The 18,294-nt window shown below is 31.9% G+C and overlaps 1 protein-coding gene across 1 annotated transcript in view; it reads right to left on the bottom strand.

Annotated features, from left to right (window-relative positions):
* The window catches only part of LOC118194015 (protein turtle homolog B-like), a 356,504-nt gene that overhangs the window by 28,670 nt on the left and 309,540 nt on the right, over positions 1-18,294 (bottom strand). Inside the window, exon 8 of the mRNA XM_085810225.1 lies at positions 14,864-15,169. Within this exon, the coding sequence (XP_085666351.1) occupies positions 14,864-15,169 (306 nt within the window). The remainder of the gene's footprint in view (positions 1-14,863; positions 15,170-18,294) is intronic.

The following is an 18,294-nucleotide window of genomic DNA, read 5'->3' as shown; positions in this document are numbered from 1 at the left end:
CCAATCCACACTGCGGTGACCATCAAAACCTAGGTTGCCGGTAAACCTCTTGACAATATGTTCTCTTTTAATAATCTATCGCAAGCATATTTAACTTATGTATTATTAGTTACAGTAATACTGTCAATGTTCATAAAGTTATAAACATTGACAGTATTACTGTAACTAATAAAAGAGATTTCTAAAGCCGACCGCTACGTACCTAATATAGCATCATTTGTTTTTAAATTCAAATCCCATAACTAAAAGTTTTCCTCAGTTTCCTTCTTCCTAATCCAGCCGTCATTGGGTTGGAATCTCTTGGCAATTTATAAGCTACTCCGAGAAGAAAATCAGCAAGTTCACATGGCTAAGATAAAACTATGCTTCCGGCACTGGATATTTTCCCCTTTTTTTATATCTTCTTGTCAGTCTTTGAAACATTCGGAGCTTTTGAAGTACTAACATTTTGAACACCACGAAGTAATGACTTTCTTTAATCACTTTGCCACTTAGTACTGATGAAAAGACCACAAATGTAATTAAGGGACATCGCTGAAGGTAAATTAATTTCTAAAAAGAGGGAGTTTCGACACGTTCAAACGATAAGCTGAGAACTTTGCTCAGGTATGTAGGCAGTTAAGTTTCGAAAGCGGAGTTCAGAAAATTTATTTCTGTTAGGAAGTTAACGAGTAAGCCGAAAAGTTAGAATGATATTAAAGAGTTAAATCTGCATTGCCAGGCCATGAAAAATAATTCAAGAATGATTAGGGAAATTATTTCACTTGAGATATTTCTTTGGCAGAAAGAATGAATGTTTACTTGCAAGGAGTGTCGTAACTGTGATTAAAACCAAATGATTCTATATCAGGAATAAATGGTATAGAATTAGAAACATTTCTATATTTGCGCAAATGTTTATTAAAAATTAACAATCAATATTTTTTAATTAAACACATCACGGGTACATCAAAATAAACTTGAATCGAAAGTGACCTTCGTGTTTATGATTACCAGTATTGGACACTACTGAAAATTTAGATAGATTATTAAAGTAAATTATTTTCTCTGACCCATAATAATAGTAGCAGTTGATGAACTTAATTTGTCCAATAATAATAGTAGCCAAAGACAATAAATATAGAACGCAACATTTATTATCAAAAAACTAGATTAAATTAAACAATAAATTAAAAATATTACTTCTAATTTTGTTTTGAATAGTTTCTGGATTTTTCATTAATTTCTTTATTGCATTTTAAACTCGTAAGTACCCTTGGCTGCTAAGCTTTGCCTTTTCTGTATGCGTGAGCTTAAAATTATCGGAGCTATCGTTCTTCATTGCTTCCAGCATAACTTGTTAATGTGACGGAAACGTATTATCCAGTATTGAGGGAAGCTACGTTTATTGCTTCTGTTGGTGTGTCTTCTGCTTAGAGGAATACGTATAAGTTTTACACCATAATTTTCGAATTTACTTCCACATTTTTTTTTAAGTCCAAAGCAGCTTTGTCCCTGAGGGACTATTGTTTTTGTTTTCGATTTTGTGTTTCCCTCTGAATGCCGCTCTGAATACCCTCATCTGAATCACTCTCAATTCACTCACAATTTGTGCCAGTCACTCTGAATGTCCGTTTCCCTCTTCAAACTGCTGCCACCAAATGCTAGAGTCCTGAATTATATTTGAAGAAATTAAATAATGAAGAATGTGTATAAATGTATGTATGTTTCTCGCATTGTGATAAAACAACGGTACCTAGAGCCCTCCAATTTTGAATGACGTAATCCTACTGCGAATATGGGCATCTGGATGCCCAAATTTGAAATTTGGAATTTGTTTCATTATCGATTTCATATTTTGTAAAACTTTAACGAATTTTTGATTAACAAACTCAAGGATTTCAAAGCGAACAATAGCAACGTTGTAAAGAAAGAATTTTTTTTTCTCCAGCTCCATGACACTGTGTATCGGAAATTCTAAAGGTATGTTCAATTTAAAATTATGTTACGATATTGCTCTTGAACTGAATTTTGTGGCTTAAGTGCGAAAAATATGGTATTTAATAAATAAAGGTAACACACAAAATGTTTAAACAAACGCCCCTTTAGACGTAATTTAAAATCTTAAACCTTTCAGATTTTCCTTTTCTTTTAAAAATCAACTTTAGAATAAGACTTACCTTGATAATTATTTTTGGAAGCCCGTTTCCAAATTCTTAATACGCTCAGTTTATTGCACTTATATTTTTAAATACCTGATGTAATTGCACTTTTCTGAAACATTCCGTTTTTATTTTGATGCATCAAGAACTGGACAATCGCAACTCAATTTTTACATGAAAACTCTCTTTTTCTCATTTTACTTTTACAATGGATTGATATTCAACTGAAATAAAACAACTGATTGTGATCAGCGGATGGAATTAAAAAATAGATATAATTTGTATAATTAAGTTAACCTAAAACTGGAAGACTATGTCAAACAAATGACAGATGTCATGAAGGCTTCGCAGTTTTGTGCTACAATATAACTTACAGGTGTATTGGCCAATAATTCCCGTTTATATATTGACTTACTACTGTTAATATTGAACAAAGAGATTATAAAGGAGTGCACTTACCTCTTTAAAACTGTTTGATTTATTAAATAATTAGAGTCTGACAAATATAAATGGAAAAATCTTAGTTTTGCCATTTCACAATTTATTTATTTGCAAAGTCGCGTGATAGATAGAAAAATGCTCTAAAAGTCTTATGTTTCTCTTAACAAAACTCTTATAATATCATACGGATTATGAATGTAAAATAACCCAAAGCAATCATAATATAACTGTCCACGTTTTGGGAAAGACTTTTAAACGTTTTATAAGGTTAAAATTAAATGGAAGGACATCGGTAACCTACAGATTCTTTCGTCCTACCTTTTTACTAGGACGCTGACGTCGAAATTTTATAGTATCCTATATCAGAACATTAAGGTCCGTAGCCAATCTCTATATAATGAGAGTAATGTATAAAAGGACAACAGGTATGTACAACGTACAGCTAAAAAGAAATTAATTGGATTATTATGGTATCGTGTTTTAGTAGATTAAGCACGCCATACAAAAAGAATCGCAGATTTTCCTCCGAGCTTCTGGAGTTTTTATGATACTGACTACCCAAACTCTCAGGATATTATGACTCAACTTTTCGAAGTGAGCATGGTAAAGTAGTTCGCAGTAAGATGTAGTTAGCCGGATCTCCGTAGCACACATGGACGTGATCGTTCTTCCTTAGTCCGAAGCGATGGTTACAGACTGTTCGACAATACACCAAGTTTGGAAGGATTAAATGAAAACAGCAGAATTACGTCTAAAGGCACAGATTCTTGTGAAGGCCATTAGTTGCTACACATCTGTGCGGTACTGTAAGAGCCCACAATCCGTTTGTCTTCCAACATCAACTTATCTGTCTGGGTTGCTGGGTGTTCAGACCTGGTGTCCAGACCTTGATTCCACCTGGGTGTCCAGACCCTGCTATCACCTGTCACTTGTATTTTAATAGTCACTGAAGCGTGGATACGCAGTAAATTTAGATAAATTATTGAAATATTATAACAATTTACATAGTAAAGGAGACGATTGGCTGTTGATGACTAATGAGTTGACTGTCACGGGTGTAATGTAGAGCAGTGTTTCACAGTTGGGCAACACATTGCAATGGATTGATTTTCTTGTCTAATTAGCCATGACAAAGCGTGGGGGAGGGCTATCTGTCAAAATGAGAAATGCTTTCACGGAGGAATTTTAGGGAAAACTAGCTCGACTTGAAACTATATATATGAGTAAACCACAAAGTACCATGAAACAAACAGTCCTCCGGGATGCATATTTCACAAGTGCACATCAGCGTAGTCACTGAGAGAGGAGTTTCAAAAATAGGCCAGTGTGCTTCTATTGCTCTTGTGACGGTAAATCTTCGTACATATGAGCGTATGTTGTTTATGTTTTAATTTGCATGTGTTTCGCAGTTATAAATGTATGGCGTAATAGTAGAAAATCTCGTAGTGCTTTCGTTTTATGAGTTTAATTAATCGCTGACATTTCACTTTCGAGATTTTTATCACGCATTAATATTTGGATTGATGTTAACGGCGTACTATCGCTCTTTACATCGAGAAAATGACTCAAGGTACAGTTAGCGTCGAATATTATGAATTTACTAATACCTGTGGATTAAGAGAATTCAAGTGTACAGTTTTTTTTTTTAATTAATCTGAGAAGGACTAGAAGTATTATAATGAACTTAGTGCTTTCTTATTTCAGTGCTTGCATTCTTTTGATGTTTAAAGTGTAAGTTTTAGAATACATATTATGTATGATCTGATTATATCCATTATTTGACAGTAAAAGTTAATATGTGAATAAATTGAATATATTCGTAGTGAATAAGATAAATTCATTCAGTTTGATGAGTATTTCTTGTGTAGACAGTACATGTATCGTCGAGCAATTATTAAATGTGAAATTTAACACAATAAAATGTATACGAATCCAAATTAGTAAAGTTCACTTTGAACAAAATTCTGCATTGGTTATAAGAACATCTTTTTCATATAGACTGCAATAAAAAGTCCTGACTTCTATTTACATATGTAATTGGTACAAATATTTTTCTCATATGCATAGTTTTATGTAAAGATAGCATTTGGGCTCAGATGTTTATCACGTATTTCTTTCTTCAACTTATTTACCACTTATTAAGTAATATTTCACATGGATATTTTTACGGAGTAGCCAACATTTGTTTGTATTTATTTCAAATTCTTTCAACCAAGTAGTGAAATCTTAACAGTTGCTTATATTTGATCTAATTTCGCAATGAAAAGTTTCAGAAGCAATCGACGATGCTTCGACGATTATTTTCGATTATCGACGATTATTTTGTACAGAAAATTGCATGGCAGAATATTTTCAACCATCTTACTTAAAGTATGCGAAAGGTAATGTGACATGACAGAGATATTACTGGATGCCCATTGGTCCATCCTAGAAACCACTCCTTCGGTGGCTACACAGATGTGCACTTGGGAAATATGCCTCCAGAATCCAGAATCAGGACTATCTAACACAGCTCTTCAGAATTCTGGAAAGGCTCTTTTAACAGTGGTTTTAATATAAAATGCTTATGTAGAGAATACTGATAAACTGAATTTCTCTTGCCCTTGCTTCTATTGCTCAAAAACGTAAATTCCAGAGCTTTAGCAATCACATTTTTTCTGTTCCAAAGCAGAAAGCTATTAGAATAATCTTCCGATTTAACAATCATAGCCCTTCATTTAATTTCCCTTGACCTAGGGAAATATTAGTTTACCCAGATTACAAATGTTCCGTCTTTAAACCAATCAGTGTCGTGTCAGCGGTTTGCTATTGAACATCCTTAATACAGATTTGTGCTTAATGAACCGGCTTTAAATTTAATTTAGTGGGTTTGCTAAGACTTGCCACAACTCTGTGATCATTGATTTTTCTAGCATTAATTCCACTTAGTACCCCTGCCAATGTTGGTTATTGCCCATTGAGCTATCATGTATTTTCAAGCGAATTGTTTTTTTTTTTTTTTTTGTGCTTCTTTCATTTCTATTTATTAAACGTAACTTAATTTGGTGTTTTCTTGAAATGTCTCTTAAATTATACAATTTCAGGTTATCTTTCTCAATCTTGCGATTCTGTTAGCAGCCGAAATGCTACAACTCGCAGAATAACTATTTATCTCAGTATACTCTCGATTTTTCTTATGTAATTGCCTATTTACATCGCTTACTTCAAGTAAGGGTGCTTCATGATATTCTTCACTTTTGGATTTTTTTTGTGTACGATTTAAAAATGTTTCTATTTATACGTAAATTCAGAAAATATACTTTAAAATTTGTAAAAATATCACTTCAGCTTTGAATTTAAGAAAACGGAAAGATAAAGCGAATTTTTTAAAATTTATTTTGAACGCATACAACATCCCCGTGCACCAAACGTTTGGGATTACTTGATTACGGCAAAGCATACCGGAGCTCTTCGCCTAAGGGAAAAGATGCTTTCGTGGAGGAGTTTGCAACACATGACGAAAATTAAGGAAAACAACCTTACATCCAATTCATTCGTTTAAGGTTCGAACGCAGGCCAAACTAAGGCATTTAGTGGTCTTAAACCTTTGGCCAGAGGAGCCTTGCCTTTGTAAAAGATGACTGAAACTTTGTTTAAAGTTTTGGTTCACGCATACAGAGCCCGTTCAGCTGTTTGAAATGGGCTTATTTTAAGCAGATTAAAATGAAGAGTTTTGTAAGCTATTAAAAAGCTTATATTATACAAAAACGCATTATTGAAACAAATACCAGCAAAAACCAGACACCAGACAAAAAAGAACACGCTTTTTTTCTAGGCCAAACGTGTTTGCGGAAAAAGTGTAATTTGAAATCTAACTACACTTCTCTCTAGGGAAAAAGTGTAGTTAGTTTTCAAATTACACTTTTCTATAGGGAAAAAGTGTAGTTAGATTTCAAATTAATAAAATCATGACCCAAACCACAAATAAATTTACTTAAACGAAACTATTCTATATTTAGAAGGAGTGCTAATGTTTTCATTTAGCAATAAAATCTTCTTTGTTAATAAGAGAGCACAGCGTTGCCAATCAACGTTACCTAAGACCTTTTGTTTGTATTCGATATAATAAAAGCATACATTTAATCAGAGTTTCGAAATGAACAAGTCAGAAGGCTATTTTGTATATACATCTGAGCAATATTTCGCAATAAGTATTGTTTTATTCCATAAATGAAATAAATGCAATACATTTCTGATACCCTATATCTAACTGAAGAGAAATACCCTAATAATATTTTAAATTAGGCTAAGAAACAATCTCAGATTGATGTAGATTTTGAATAACGTTCAATAGATTTAGAAAGCGACCGGACGTAGATCCTTCCGTTAAATGCTTTGTTTCTGAAGAAGAGGAACCTATATCTATTGACCCTTAAAACTGGCGTAGTTTTATTCAAAATCTATAATAATTTTTGTTGTTCAGTTTTAATAAATAATATACCAAATGCAAAATCATTAAAGTCAACTTTTGAGTACACTACCGTCTACAACAAAAGCAAATATATAGAATTTTAGGTTATAACAATTAATGATGAAGCAAACGTTAAGTGCTTTAAAAATGCAAAATTATTTTAACTCTCTTTTACACTGAAAATTTTATGCATTTTTTTAAATATTAATAGCAAATTATTTATTCAGATGTCAGACTGCAAAATTTTAGAAGTGCAAATGCAGATACCAGTTTCTTCAAAGAGTTTCTTTTATTACTAGAGCCTTGTTCGACTTCGCAGTAGGTTTCAGGTAAAGCTTATTTATAACATATGATTAGAATTTATATGAATGCACAATAGTGTAGTTTACTTTAATATTTTGGATTATTTGCCTGCGATGTATTATATAATTTCCGAGCATTTTGTATTGTTCTGTACTAATTGTTAATCATTATTTTATTTCAATAGTTTTTATGCTGATTCGTAAACTTTCCAAGAAATGCATTTTCGTGCATCTAGAATGAGTTTTTTTAGTCAACTCTTGTTGTGTCTTCCACTCTTCCGCTGTAATATAAACAGGAGATTGATAGGAATTCAATCAGTTGTGAATTTAAACTTGGAGACTTGGTACCTTTTGTATGATTTTTTTTATTTAAGAACTTTCATTTACTTTTTATGGATAATATTAAGTGGTTTATAAGATAAAATGATTTTAAGGTAAAAAAAGTTTTTGCTAGTAATTGTTTTTAATTTAAAAAAAAATTCAACAATTAAAAATTCTTTCTTCTCCCACAATTTTCAATGCTTTTGCCCCAAATTTTTTAATTTTATTTATTAGAGTGTTCTTAATAACTTTAAGGATAAATTTTGTAATAAATGAATTAGTTTCTGAGCAAAAAATGAAAAGGACATCTTTATAGTATATAAACTTAAAAAAAAATATGATCTCAATCACATTTTCACTTCCAATAATTTTTCTTTTCACTATTTTTCAAAACAATCCTTGTTTCAATTAATTATATAGTTTTAAACAAGCAGTAAAAATCTTAAATAATTTAGTTCATATTTGCACAAATTTTAGGACTTTAAGTAAAAGAATAAAATGAAAAATTGCAAACTGAGAAAACGCAGTTTAAAGAACGAAAACTGTATGAATAGTGAATAAATCATTTCAAATTTCTTAAACATTTTGGTATTGAATTTCAATGCATATATATATATTTCAATTTAACAAACATTATGTATTCGTAAAAAGCAAATTTAAAGTTACTTAAATTTTAAATGAAATTGAATTACAAATAAATGATTAATTATTGCTGTGAACTAATTTACAATATTATTTAAATTCTGAGAGCATATGTAAATTAAGTGCAAGTATCAAAATCTATGACTATATAATAAACGTATCATATGTAATTTCAATAAATTTTTTAATCCTAAAAACTTATAAAAATGCATATGTGAATAACTGTTGAGTAGGCAGGAGACAGACTTATCAAGGGGAAGTTGCCTCCAAACCTAACTCTGCGATTATTCAATTCGTGTTTCGTCATCCATGTAGGCAAGGGTAAAATGAAAATTGAAAACCCAAAGTAAAACCAAATGTTGTGAATTACTAATTTTGAGAAATTAGCAAGTAAAAACTAAAATAATTAAATTCAATTAAGAGTAGAAAACTAAATATTTTAGAAAACCAAATTAATTTAAAAACTCTTGCTTACAAAAAGCTTCCCCTACACGAATTATGCAAATAAACCAAAAAGAAACTACATACTAGTTATAATAAAAAATGCATAAATAATACTAAAATAATACTAAAAAGGCAAGTAAAAAGTAAGTTTTAGTTTAACTTACCAATTATATTTGTATTTGGAGAGTAGAGCAGCATGCCAAACTAAGTGATGTTAACTAGTGTGTGTCTTCTAACTTTATAAATAGAGGGCGTTAATATAAGGCAAAGTTGAGTGTTAAGCTGCTATCTGTTAGATCTATTTTAAAAACCTGTTCTGTAAACATTTAGTAATGTAAAATGTGTGTAGTGTTGCAAAAATTTATTTGCTAACTGTGAAGTATTGTAAAAGTGTATAAAAAATTGTAAAAATGCTAGCTGTAACGTAATGTGAAAAAAATGGTTGCAAATTATTAAGGATTGTAAAAAATCGAAAATGTTTTTTAAATAAAATAAATTTTAATTTCTCTCTCTATATATATAATATTTTTAAAATCTTTTTAATTAAAATAAGAAATTTATTGCAATAGTCTTAATTTATTAAAACTGAATTTTAACATTTTTAATCAAAACTTACTAAATACAGGCCAAAAAGTAAGGAAAATTAGAAAAAGATAAAAATCTTCACTCAAAAAGACTAGTTCGCAGCAATAATTAATCATTTATTTGTAATTAAATTTCACTTAAAATTTAATTAACTCTAAATTTTCTTTTTACGAATAGATAACGTTTGTTAAATTCAAATTAAATTCCTCGCAGCAATGGCGCAAGAGAAGTATTTAAATTTAATTTAACTTTACTATATTTTTTGAAACAATATGTATATGTACTAGTTTCTATTTTATATATATATATATATATATATATATATATATATATACATATGTATAAAATAGAACCTAGTACTGCTCAGTTGATTAATATAAACATAAATTACAAGCTTTTGCTTAAAACCTTATTTGGCTAGAAATATTGCACAAAAAAAATCATAAAATTTAAGTAGAATTTTTCTTTATCTGCTCAATTATATATTAAATTATTAATTATAATATGTTTTCTAAAACACTTATAATGAATATTAATAACATTAATTTGTCGTTTCATTCATTTTTTTTTGAAAAAGCAAAATTTGAAATTTTAACAGACCTGAAACACTTTATTTAAAACCACTCAGCAGCCTATGTGATTTCTTCTTTTATTTTAGACATTTATTCGCTCAAATGCATTTCTAATTAATTTAAGTGTATTTTAATTAATTAAAGAGTTTAATGTTTGTTCCAGCACTATTTCAGTAATGCTACAGTCAGAAACTTCTTCACTTTCATTACGTAACCTCTTTCTGTTCGTGTATTATCACAAATAATTTCAATTTTTGAATAAGCATAGCAAAGTTGACTGATAATACACATAAAAATATTTTCTGAGCTTAATATATATATATATATATATATATATATATATATATATATATAAATTTGCGAGTTTTTAAGATGAAAAAATTATTTTTCCAACTTCACTTTGTATTTAAATAAATCAGTTTATACACAAAAACAGAGTTTGTTGATAGTTGGAGTTATAAAACACACCCTTTTCATTTATACTGATTTTTAGTAAGTTACTGAGCAAATGTGAAGTAAAAAAAAAAAGAAAAGAACACTGAGGGGGTGTGACATTTAAAGGGCTGACAAAATTTTTAAAAACCTTTTTATACCATTTATTATTGTCAAATCATTTCAAAATGCCTCTTCAGTGTAGTGACGGTATTAAGGTATTTTTTCAGGAAAAAATTTAAAAATCGGTAATTTGATCAATTTTGGGTTACCAAGTCCCTTAATCTCTGTTAGACTGATCTGTTGCTGGTTTCATTAATCAGAAAAACATCTTTATTCTAAAAGTGATTTTCAGTTTCTGATATTTGTCTTGAGCTGCGGAGATTTATAGTATCATACCTATGTTGTTTTCGACGTATTGTTAGACCTTGCTGTATTTAGGAAGAAAATCATCTATAAGTGCGTTAGATAAAATTTTGAATTGGCTTAAAAGCATGTATAAACCAGTAATACCCATAGGATTCGACATTCGTCTTACGCTATGGAGGTTTACAGCATCATACCTCTGTACACTTTAATTTATTGTTAGATGTTGCTGCATTTAGGAAGAAAATCATCTAAATGTGCATCAGATAAGATTTTGCATTGGCTTAAAGCTTGAATAAATCACTAATGCGCGTGCGTAGTTTTCTACATTTGTTTTACGATACGGAGATTTATAGCATCATACCTCTGTTCTCTTCGATTTATTGTTAGATATTGCTGCATTTGGGAAGAAAATCACCTAAAAGTGTATTAGATAAAATTTGACATAGATAAACCATTAATGCACATAGTTTACGTAAAATACGACAGAAAAAAATTCGAAAGAAAAAGTGAGGAGTTGTAGAGAAGAGGAAGAGGATTTTCTGAGTACCAAAAGGGAAATGATCGAAAACTAAAAAGAGAGATATGCAATTTAGAAAGAAAGAAAGGAGGAGTCAGGCAATAGGTTAAAGAAAGGAATCACACAAGAATTGCGATGAGGAAACGACTTCAGCAGTAAGCAAGGTAAATGCTATATAAGTCTTCTTGTTTTTTTCCTGGTAACTGTTTTGAAGTTACATTGATTTGTGCTACTCTACTAGGAACTCGCAGATTTCACTTCAGTAAATGCATTCTTAATAATTTACTATTATTAGTCCAAAGGGGCTTTGTCCCTGAAGGACTATTGTTTTCGTTTTGCGATTTTGCGTCGGACTCATAAACGTCGGTTCACTTTTCAAACTGTTGCCACAAAATGTTAGAGTCCTGCATTATATTTGAAGAAATTAAATAATGAAAAATCTGCATAAATGATTGTCTATTTCTCGCATTGTGATAAAACAATGGTACATAGATCCATCGAATTTTGAATGACGAAATCCTACTGCGAATATGGGCATCTAAAATCCCAAATTTGGAATTTGTTTTATTATAGATTTTATATTTTGTAAAACTTTAACGAATTTTTGATTTACAAACTCAATGCTTTAAAAGCGAGAAATGGCAACGTTATATAAAAAAAAAATACTTTTATCTCCAGCTCGCGAGACTGTGTATATCGGAAATTCTAAAGATATGCTTAATTTAACATTATTTTGCGATATTGCTCTTGAACTGAATTTTATGGTTTAAGTGCAAAGAACATGATATTTAATAAATAAAGGTAACACTCAAAACGTTAAAAAAACGCCCCTTTGGACGTAATTTAAAATCTGAAACATTTCAGATTTTTTTTAATCTTATTTTTAACAACCTTTCTAATACACATAATTTAAAATATACTTATGTTTATAATAATGATAATTTTTATGAGCAATTACATATTTCTGAGCGCGAAGCTTATGAATGTTCGCGTTTATTAATGAAAGATGTTTTTAAAGCCCACATATGTGTCAGTAGAGAATTTTTCAAGCCAATAGGCATCATTATATTCATCATTATGAAAAACTAGGGAAAAGTCTTGATGATTAGTCCCAGATATTCTAGAAATTCTTCAGATTGGCAGCTACATATGTCTTCTCTATAGATGCAGGCAACATAATGATGCCGCTATATCGCTGTCCAAATGAAAACAACATTCATAATTTTCCAATACTATCTTCGGGACGTAAGGTAATGAACATTTATGAATAACTATATATTACAATTACACTAATACATCAAGTGATATAATTCTTGCTTGCTTAAAAACGCATGTAAAATTAAGTAGAAGAAAAGAAAAATTAAGATGAATATTGGTGCGATAAAAGAAATCTGCACAAATATCTTTATTTGAAGGGTTTTAACTGTTTATCTTCTAGGATTAATAAGCGTTACTTGCCCTTTGTAGCGGAAGAAGATAAAATTTAAATATTTGTAACAAACCTTGTTTTAGTTCATGTATTATGTAATGACTAACACCACGAAGAAAATCGTACAGTTTTCCCAAAGAGAATACCGTGCTCTGGCAGAGCAAAAACGGTTGTTAATTCTCATGCGTGAAATAGTTTTTTGCAAAAGTAAATATTTTAAATGTACAAGTAAGTTTCGAATAATTAAGTCGTTCCTTCATTAAATGAGCACAGTCTCTACGTATTGTTATTGAGTTTGGAATATTACAGTAACTTACTCTTTTTTCTAGAGTTCGATAGTGCTGTATTGCAGGGCTCGTTTTTGATATTTTAATAGGCTCTGTAGCTAGAATGTGAATGTCAGACGATATTTTTTTAAACTAGTCGGCCTGTCGTACTACTTCACTCAAAAACTATTCCAGATGTTAAACCAGGATTTCAGTATGAATTGCAAGCAGAGATTTGGCGTTTGCATTAAAAACTAAAATCTGACGGTTATGATGAAATTTATTGGTAATACTTAGATTAAAAGACTACTTATATATTTGTTAGCCCGAAAGAGACGTTAGTCCGAAATGGGATATTAGTCTCAAAACAACATTTCGCGTTGAATCACTATAAACGGCATATCACTTTTCATATTGTTGCCACCAAATATTATCGCCCTGTATTATATTTAAAGAAATAAAATAATGAACAATCTGCATGAACGTATGCACGTTTCTCGCATTGTAAAAGAAACAACAGTACCTAAAACCATCAAATTTTGAATATCATAGTTCTCTACTCGCACATGAGTACTGGAAGCCCGAATTTTGAGTTTATAATTTTTTATTATCTATTTTATATTTTATAAAACCGTTACGAATTTTGTTTAACAAACTCAATGATTTCAAGCATTGGGAACACTTTACTGCTGGAGCACTGGAAACACTATTCACTTTGTAAAAAACCTTAACAAACCCTTTTGGGCAACCGTTAAACTCTGAAACCTTTCAGGTTTTTCAATTTTATGGAAATAGCAATAGTACTTTTTAATGCTTTTTATAGTATTTTCTGTTCCCAAAATAAAATGCAGAATCAAAAGCCAAAACATTCAAAACTGAATTTTCTTTGAGTCAAGTTTTAATGTTAATTAACATTAACACATTTATATTTATGAATTGGCAGCGGTAAATATTATATTTAGTTCAACAGCAAGCTACCTATCTATATAAATTTGCACATTTTAAAATTCTTTTAGCTATTTTAATTGAACCAGTTTTAATGTTAAACTATTCTCCCAGGCAAGTTAAGGTTTCCAGAATTAGAATGAGAATTTACAACGCAAGTGCTTTGAAATTTTTGTTTTGTTTAGTGCTAAAGGAAATTTGGAAAGGTTTAATTAATCAAAATTAATAATCTAATCTAATCCTTTTATAAAGCACTACAACTTCTGTTACACTTAACAAAATCAGTGTGTTTATAAGACCTCGCAGCATATTACATCGTCTTTCAATAAAACTGAAAAGGTAATTTAACCCTTTTGTAAAGAATTACCTTTTCTGACTCATTTGTCAAAGTTAAAAAGGTTGTACGGAAGTATCTGTTTTAAATGTTAACTCTGGCTCTGTCAAAACAATCAGGCGGCTTTTCACTCCATCTTAATCTTCCATTGAAGTAACACCGAACGCAGAAGATTTATAAGCGTTTTTAGGGGTTTTTCAGCGTGACAATTATTTACACACCTATTGTAATAACAAAAAAGGTCATGCTGATTGCATGATTAACAGAAATTTAAAGTAAAATTTTAATTTTTAAAATAAAGAGATTTACAAAACAATGCGTGCCTATAAGTTTTGGCTCAGGCTCTCAATTCACGTTAGTAAACACGGCTATCAAAGGCTAAAGCCGAATCAAATAAATTCAAAAATTGAGAGAAAATGGTATCGAGACAATCAGCAAATACAGCTAAAAGCTCTCTCTTAAACTCAAGAACTATGTACTTATATACATGAACTAGTTTGCATTTTAGTTGAAAGCGATGAGAGTAGAAGTAATAGTAAAGAAAAAATGTTAAGATAACTGGTTAATAAACGTGAAACCTTACAAATTACTCTAAGCCTATTATAAAGCATTATCTATTCCGACTCAGTGAACAAGGTTAGTAAGTTAGTGTAACTCTTTCGCAAGGCATTACCTCTTCTGGTCTGACTCTCAGGTCCTGGTAATGTGTGGGTCCTCATCACCACTGCCTGACTCCTTCCTTTGGCATTGGCCGCGTAAACAACAACGACGAAAGTGCTCCCTGAGCTTAGGCCCCGGACTTCGAAGGTCGGATGGCTGGGGGAGCTGAGATTGACCTGCAGTCTGTGCAGGGCCGTGTCATGAACTTCGAGAATGAACTGTTGCTGCAGCCCCCCATCATAACCCGGACTGCATTCGACCAGAATCGACTCCTCCGTCTGGTTAGACACGCTGCAGTTCTCCACAGAGTCAGGAGGACCTAGAGAGAGAAAGAAATCCAGAAACATTCATTTTTGGTGCGTCTGAAAATGCGTCTGAAAATCTTGAGAACAACACCAAGCGGATGTAATGAATTTAGTGATTGTACTTAGAAGATACATGCGCACAATTCATTTATGGTGACAAAAAAGAATTTTTGAGGGTGTCTCTTATTTTGCATCGCACAGCGGAGAGGTGGAAATTCTCAGGACATTTACACCTCTGCGCTGTTCCACCACTCTGCACTGCGGTCTGTTTCCACCACGTTCTACCTTGAAAATTTTTTGAAGAATGCATTCTAATTTCTTTTATGTAATACCGAATCAATTTTTGAAATGTTTCGCGAATACCCTTGCGTAATAATAAACCTAACAAAGAATCTTCATTGTTTGCACGATCAAACAAAGAAGATAAAGATCTTCAGAAGTAAAACTATTGAGATATCTAACGCGATTTATTCTAAACACAGCATTCCGTTCGCTTCAATTTTTATGGAGGCTTGGGCATTTATGAGAGGTGATCTGCTGTTGAATCCTATAGAATCTCATACAATGTTCCCTACTGGTGAAATATGCCGGGGACAAATACCAACTCTTTGTCTTTGCTCCTTTATTGGTGTGGACATCACGACCACCATCATTTTTGCCTGAAAACCGGTCTTCGATGCAGTATTGTAGTTTGACGAAACGTTACTGAGATGTTAGAAAGAACGTTGCGAGGATGTTGATGTGCCAGTAATCCGTAGTGTAATAAAGGTGTTACATCGTGGTGGTGTTACATTCGGCGGCTGTTTTATGATTTGCCACTGCCCGGCCAATATTGCCGCTCACAAAGTCGGCCAGCGTCTTGGTGTCATGACTGTTCTCTTTCAGTGTTGCCTGCTTATGAGGTGACATCGAGTACCTTTTCTTCGTATCCTATGTCTTTCCTGCAGCCAGTTTCTGCATAGTGTTTTAATCTCTAAAACATTCTCCTACACTCACTCGACAATATAACGATAAGAAGTATTGGGATCTTTCATGGAAATAATGCGTCATCTATCAAGATTGCACAGGTCCACTAATAGCCGAATCGTTAAAGCCTCTTAATACAAGAAGTTCGAACGGGGAAGTCGACCTCAGGCGAGCCGACAGGTTGCTTTTCCCCATGTGTAACGTGAATACAAGCTAGTTTCCGAAAGGAATCCTCCACAAAGGAATCTTTTCCTTTAGAAGATACACACCGTGTACTTTGCTTCATTAAAATAATATAGCCTAACGTAACCTTCCAGAGTCACTAATGTGATTGTAAGGTTGTCTTATATGACGTAGAAATGTCCTTACTCGCTGCTGAGCAGAAATCCCCATTCGGTTTGTAAAATAATCACACCTAATGTACAGTGGATGTGTTTAGAGCTCTGGTCTACATAACTTAGGAATTCATGGGTAAGTGATGTTGAAATGTTAATCACTCATTCTGTATTATGTAATTTATATATGTATTCTAAGAAAAATTGTCTGCACATTCCTTCCAGATTATGTGTTTTTTTAAGAATGATATGATATATATTTTAGTAAGTTGTATGGGATTTAGAAACACCTATTGTTAAATAAAATAATGCTACAGATATTCATAATGGATATGTTTAGGTTGATGAAAGTGTATTTTAGTTAGACAGATTACTAACAAACAAATATTTAAATAATTAATAAAGGTGTTTATTGCTTTTTAGCCTTTCAATCTGTTAATTAATTATAGACTGTTTACGTTTCAATGAATTGCAAATTAAAGGTGTTGGTTTTCCCGGAGGGCAAACATCAGAGAATCTGTTATATGTAACTCCGTCCAGAGAACAAATATCTCACATTTCGGGCAGTAATGACACTTTCCAGAGACGATAAAAGCATGGTATTGTTACATACAGTTAGTATAAGGCATAAAAAATTATGAGCAGACAGTTCTACGATCGCTTTAGACGTCTCAAGCCGGAAGAAAGGGTCTTGTGACTCCAACCTAGCACAGATATGTAGCAGATTTCTGGAATTTACTTAAAAAATAAGCCTAGGATCAGAAATATTTTTTTTCCAGATAGATTGAAACAACTCAACACGAATTTCTGACGATTTCATGCATAGCAAATATTTAGAAATAAAATTGAATCCATTTGCTTCAAAAGCGAATAAACCATTATTTTTTATTCATGCACATACCTTTCTATCTCTCATTACGCAATTACCTACTTCTTTCCGACTGTTGTCAGTATCAGGTTCTCCGCCAGATGGCTCTCTCGCGGCAGTGAGGGAGGGAGAGAAGCGCCGTTCGCTTCTGCATTTTTCATGGGAACCTTTTCGCTCGCAGTAATACTGTTAAATAATCTTTGATCTGCCGGCAATCACAGCGTTTTATTCACAAAGAAAGAAAGTTATTCAGTCAGCTATCGCAGATATAGTCCCCCCCCCTTCTTTTTATTTTATCTTTTTACTTTACTCATCAATTGCTTGTGGAACAGTGTTTGGAAATTATGAAATTGGTTGTATGCGGAAGTCCTTCCAAATGTTTGCACTCCCACTTCGTTAAAGTTAGAATTTCACTAAAAAATTTGTTTTCGCATTTATTAATCCAGTGTGTCATCTAGTTATCAAAAAAAAGAACAAATGTGAAGGGAGGAATTATGAATTATTAATATTACATTCAAAAGTTAAGAAAGCATCATCCGATTCTCAACTATTATAAAAAGTAGTTAAACTGTCAGATATTTATGTCTACACGGAGCTTAATTTTATCTATTTTACATTTTCCATCATACATTACAAATGATCTTGTGAGCTTTTTTTACCTCTCGACATACTATATCCACCCCAAATAATTCCTTCATCCAACCCGAAGAAATCACGGAATGTGTTTTTAGCTAACTTCAAATTCGTCGGATTAGATGCATTATTTGGATTACTTCAAAGCACCCGACAGCTATATGCCTAATGAAAGAAGGAAAGCCTTTGCAGAGGAATTTCTAACAGAAAGTGTCTTCTATTCACGTTACACATAAGGAAATCCACCACACAACGAGTCCGTTCGTTGAGATTTGATTCCGGGTCGAAATATCACTGTGCAACTATTTTAGCGCTCGACCACTGATGAGCCCTAATT

Source organism: Stegodyphus dumicola, chromosome 2, assembly GCF_044657685.1.
Source record: "Stegodyphus dumicola isolate Sdum_Otavi_A_Nest chromosome 2, ASM4465768v1".
Lineage (NCBI taxonomy): Eukaryota > Metazoa > Arthropoda > Arachnida > Araneae > Eresidae > Stegodyphus > Stegodyphus dumicola.
This window is presented reverse-complemented; position numbering and strand designations above follow the sequence as displayed.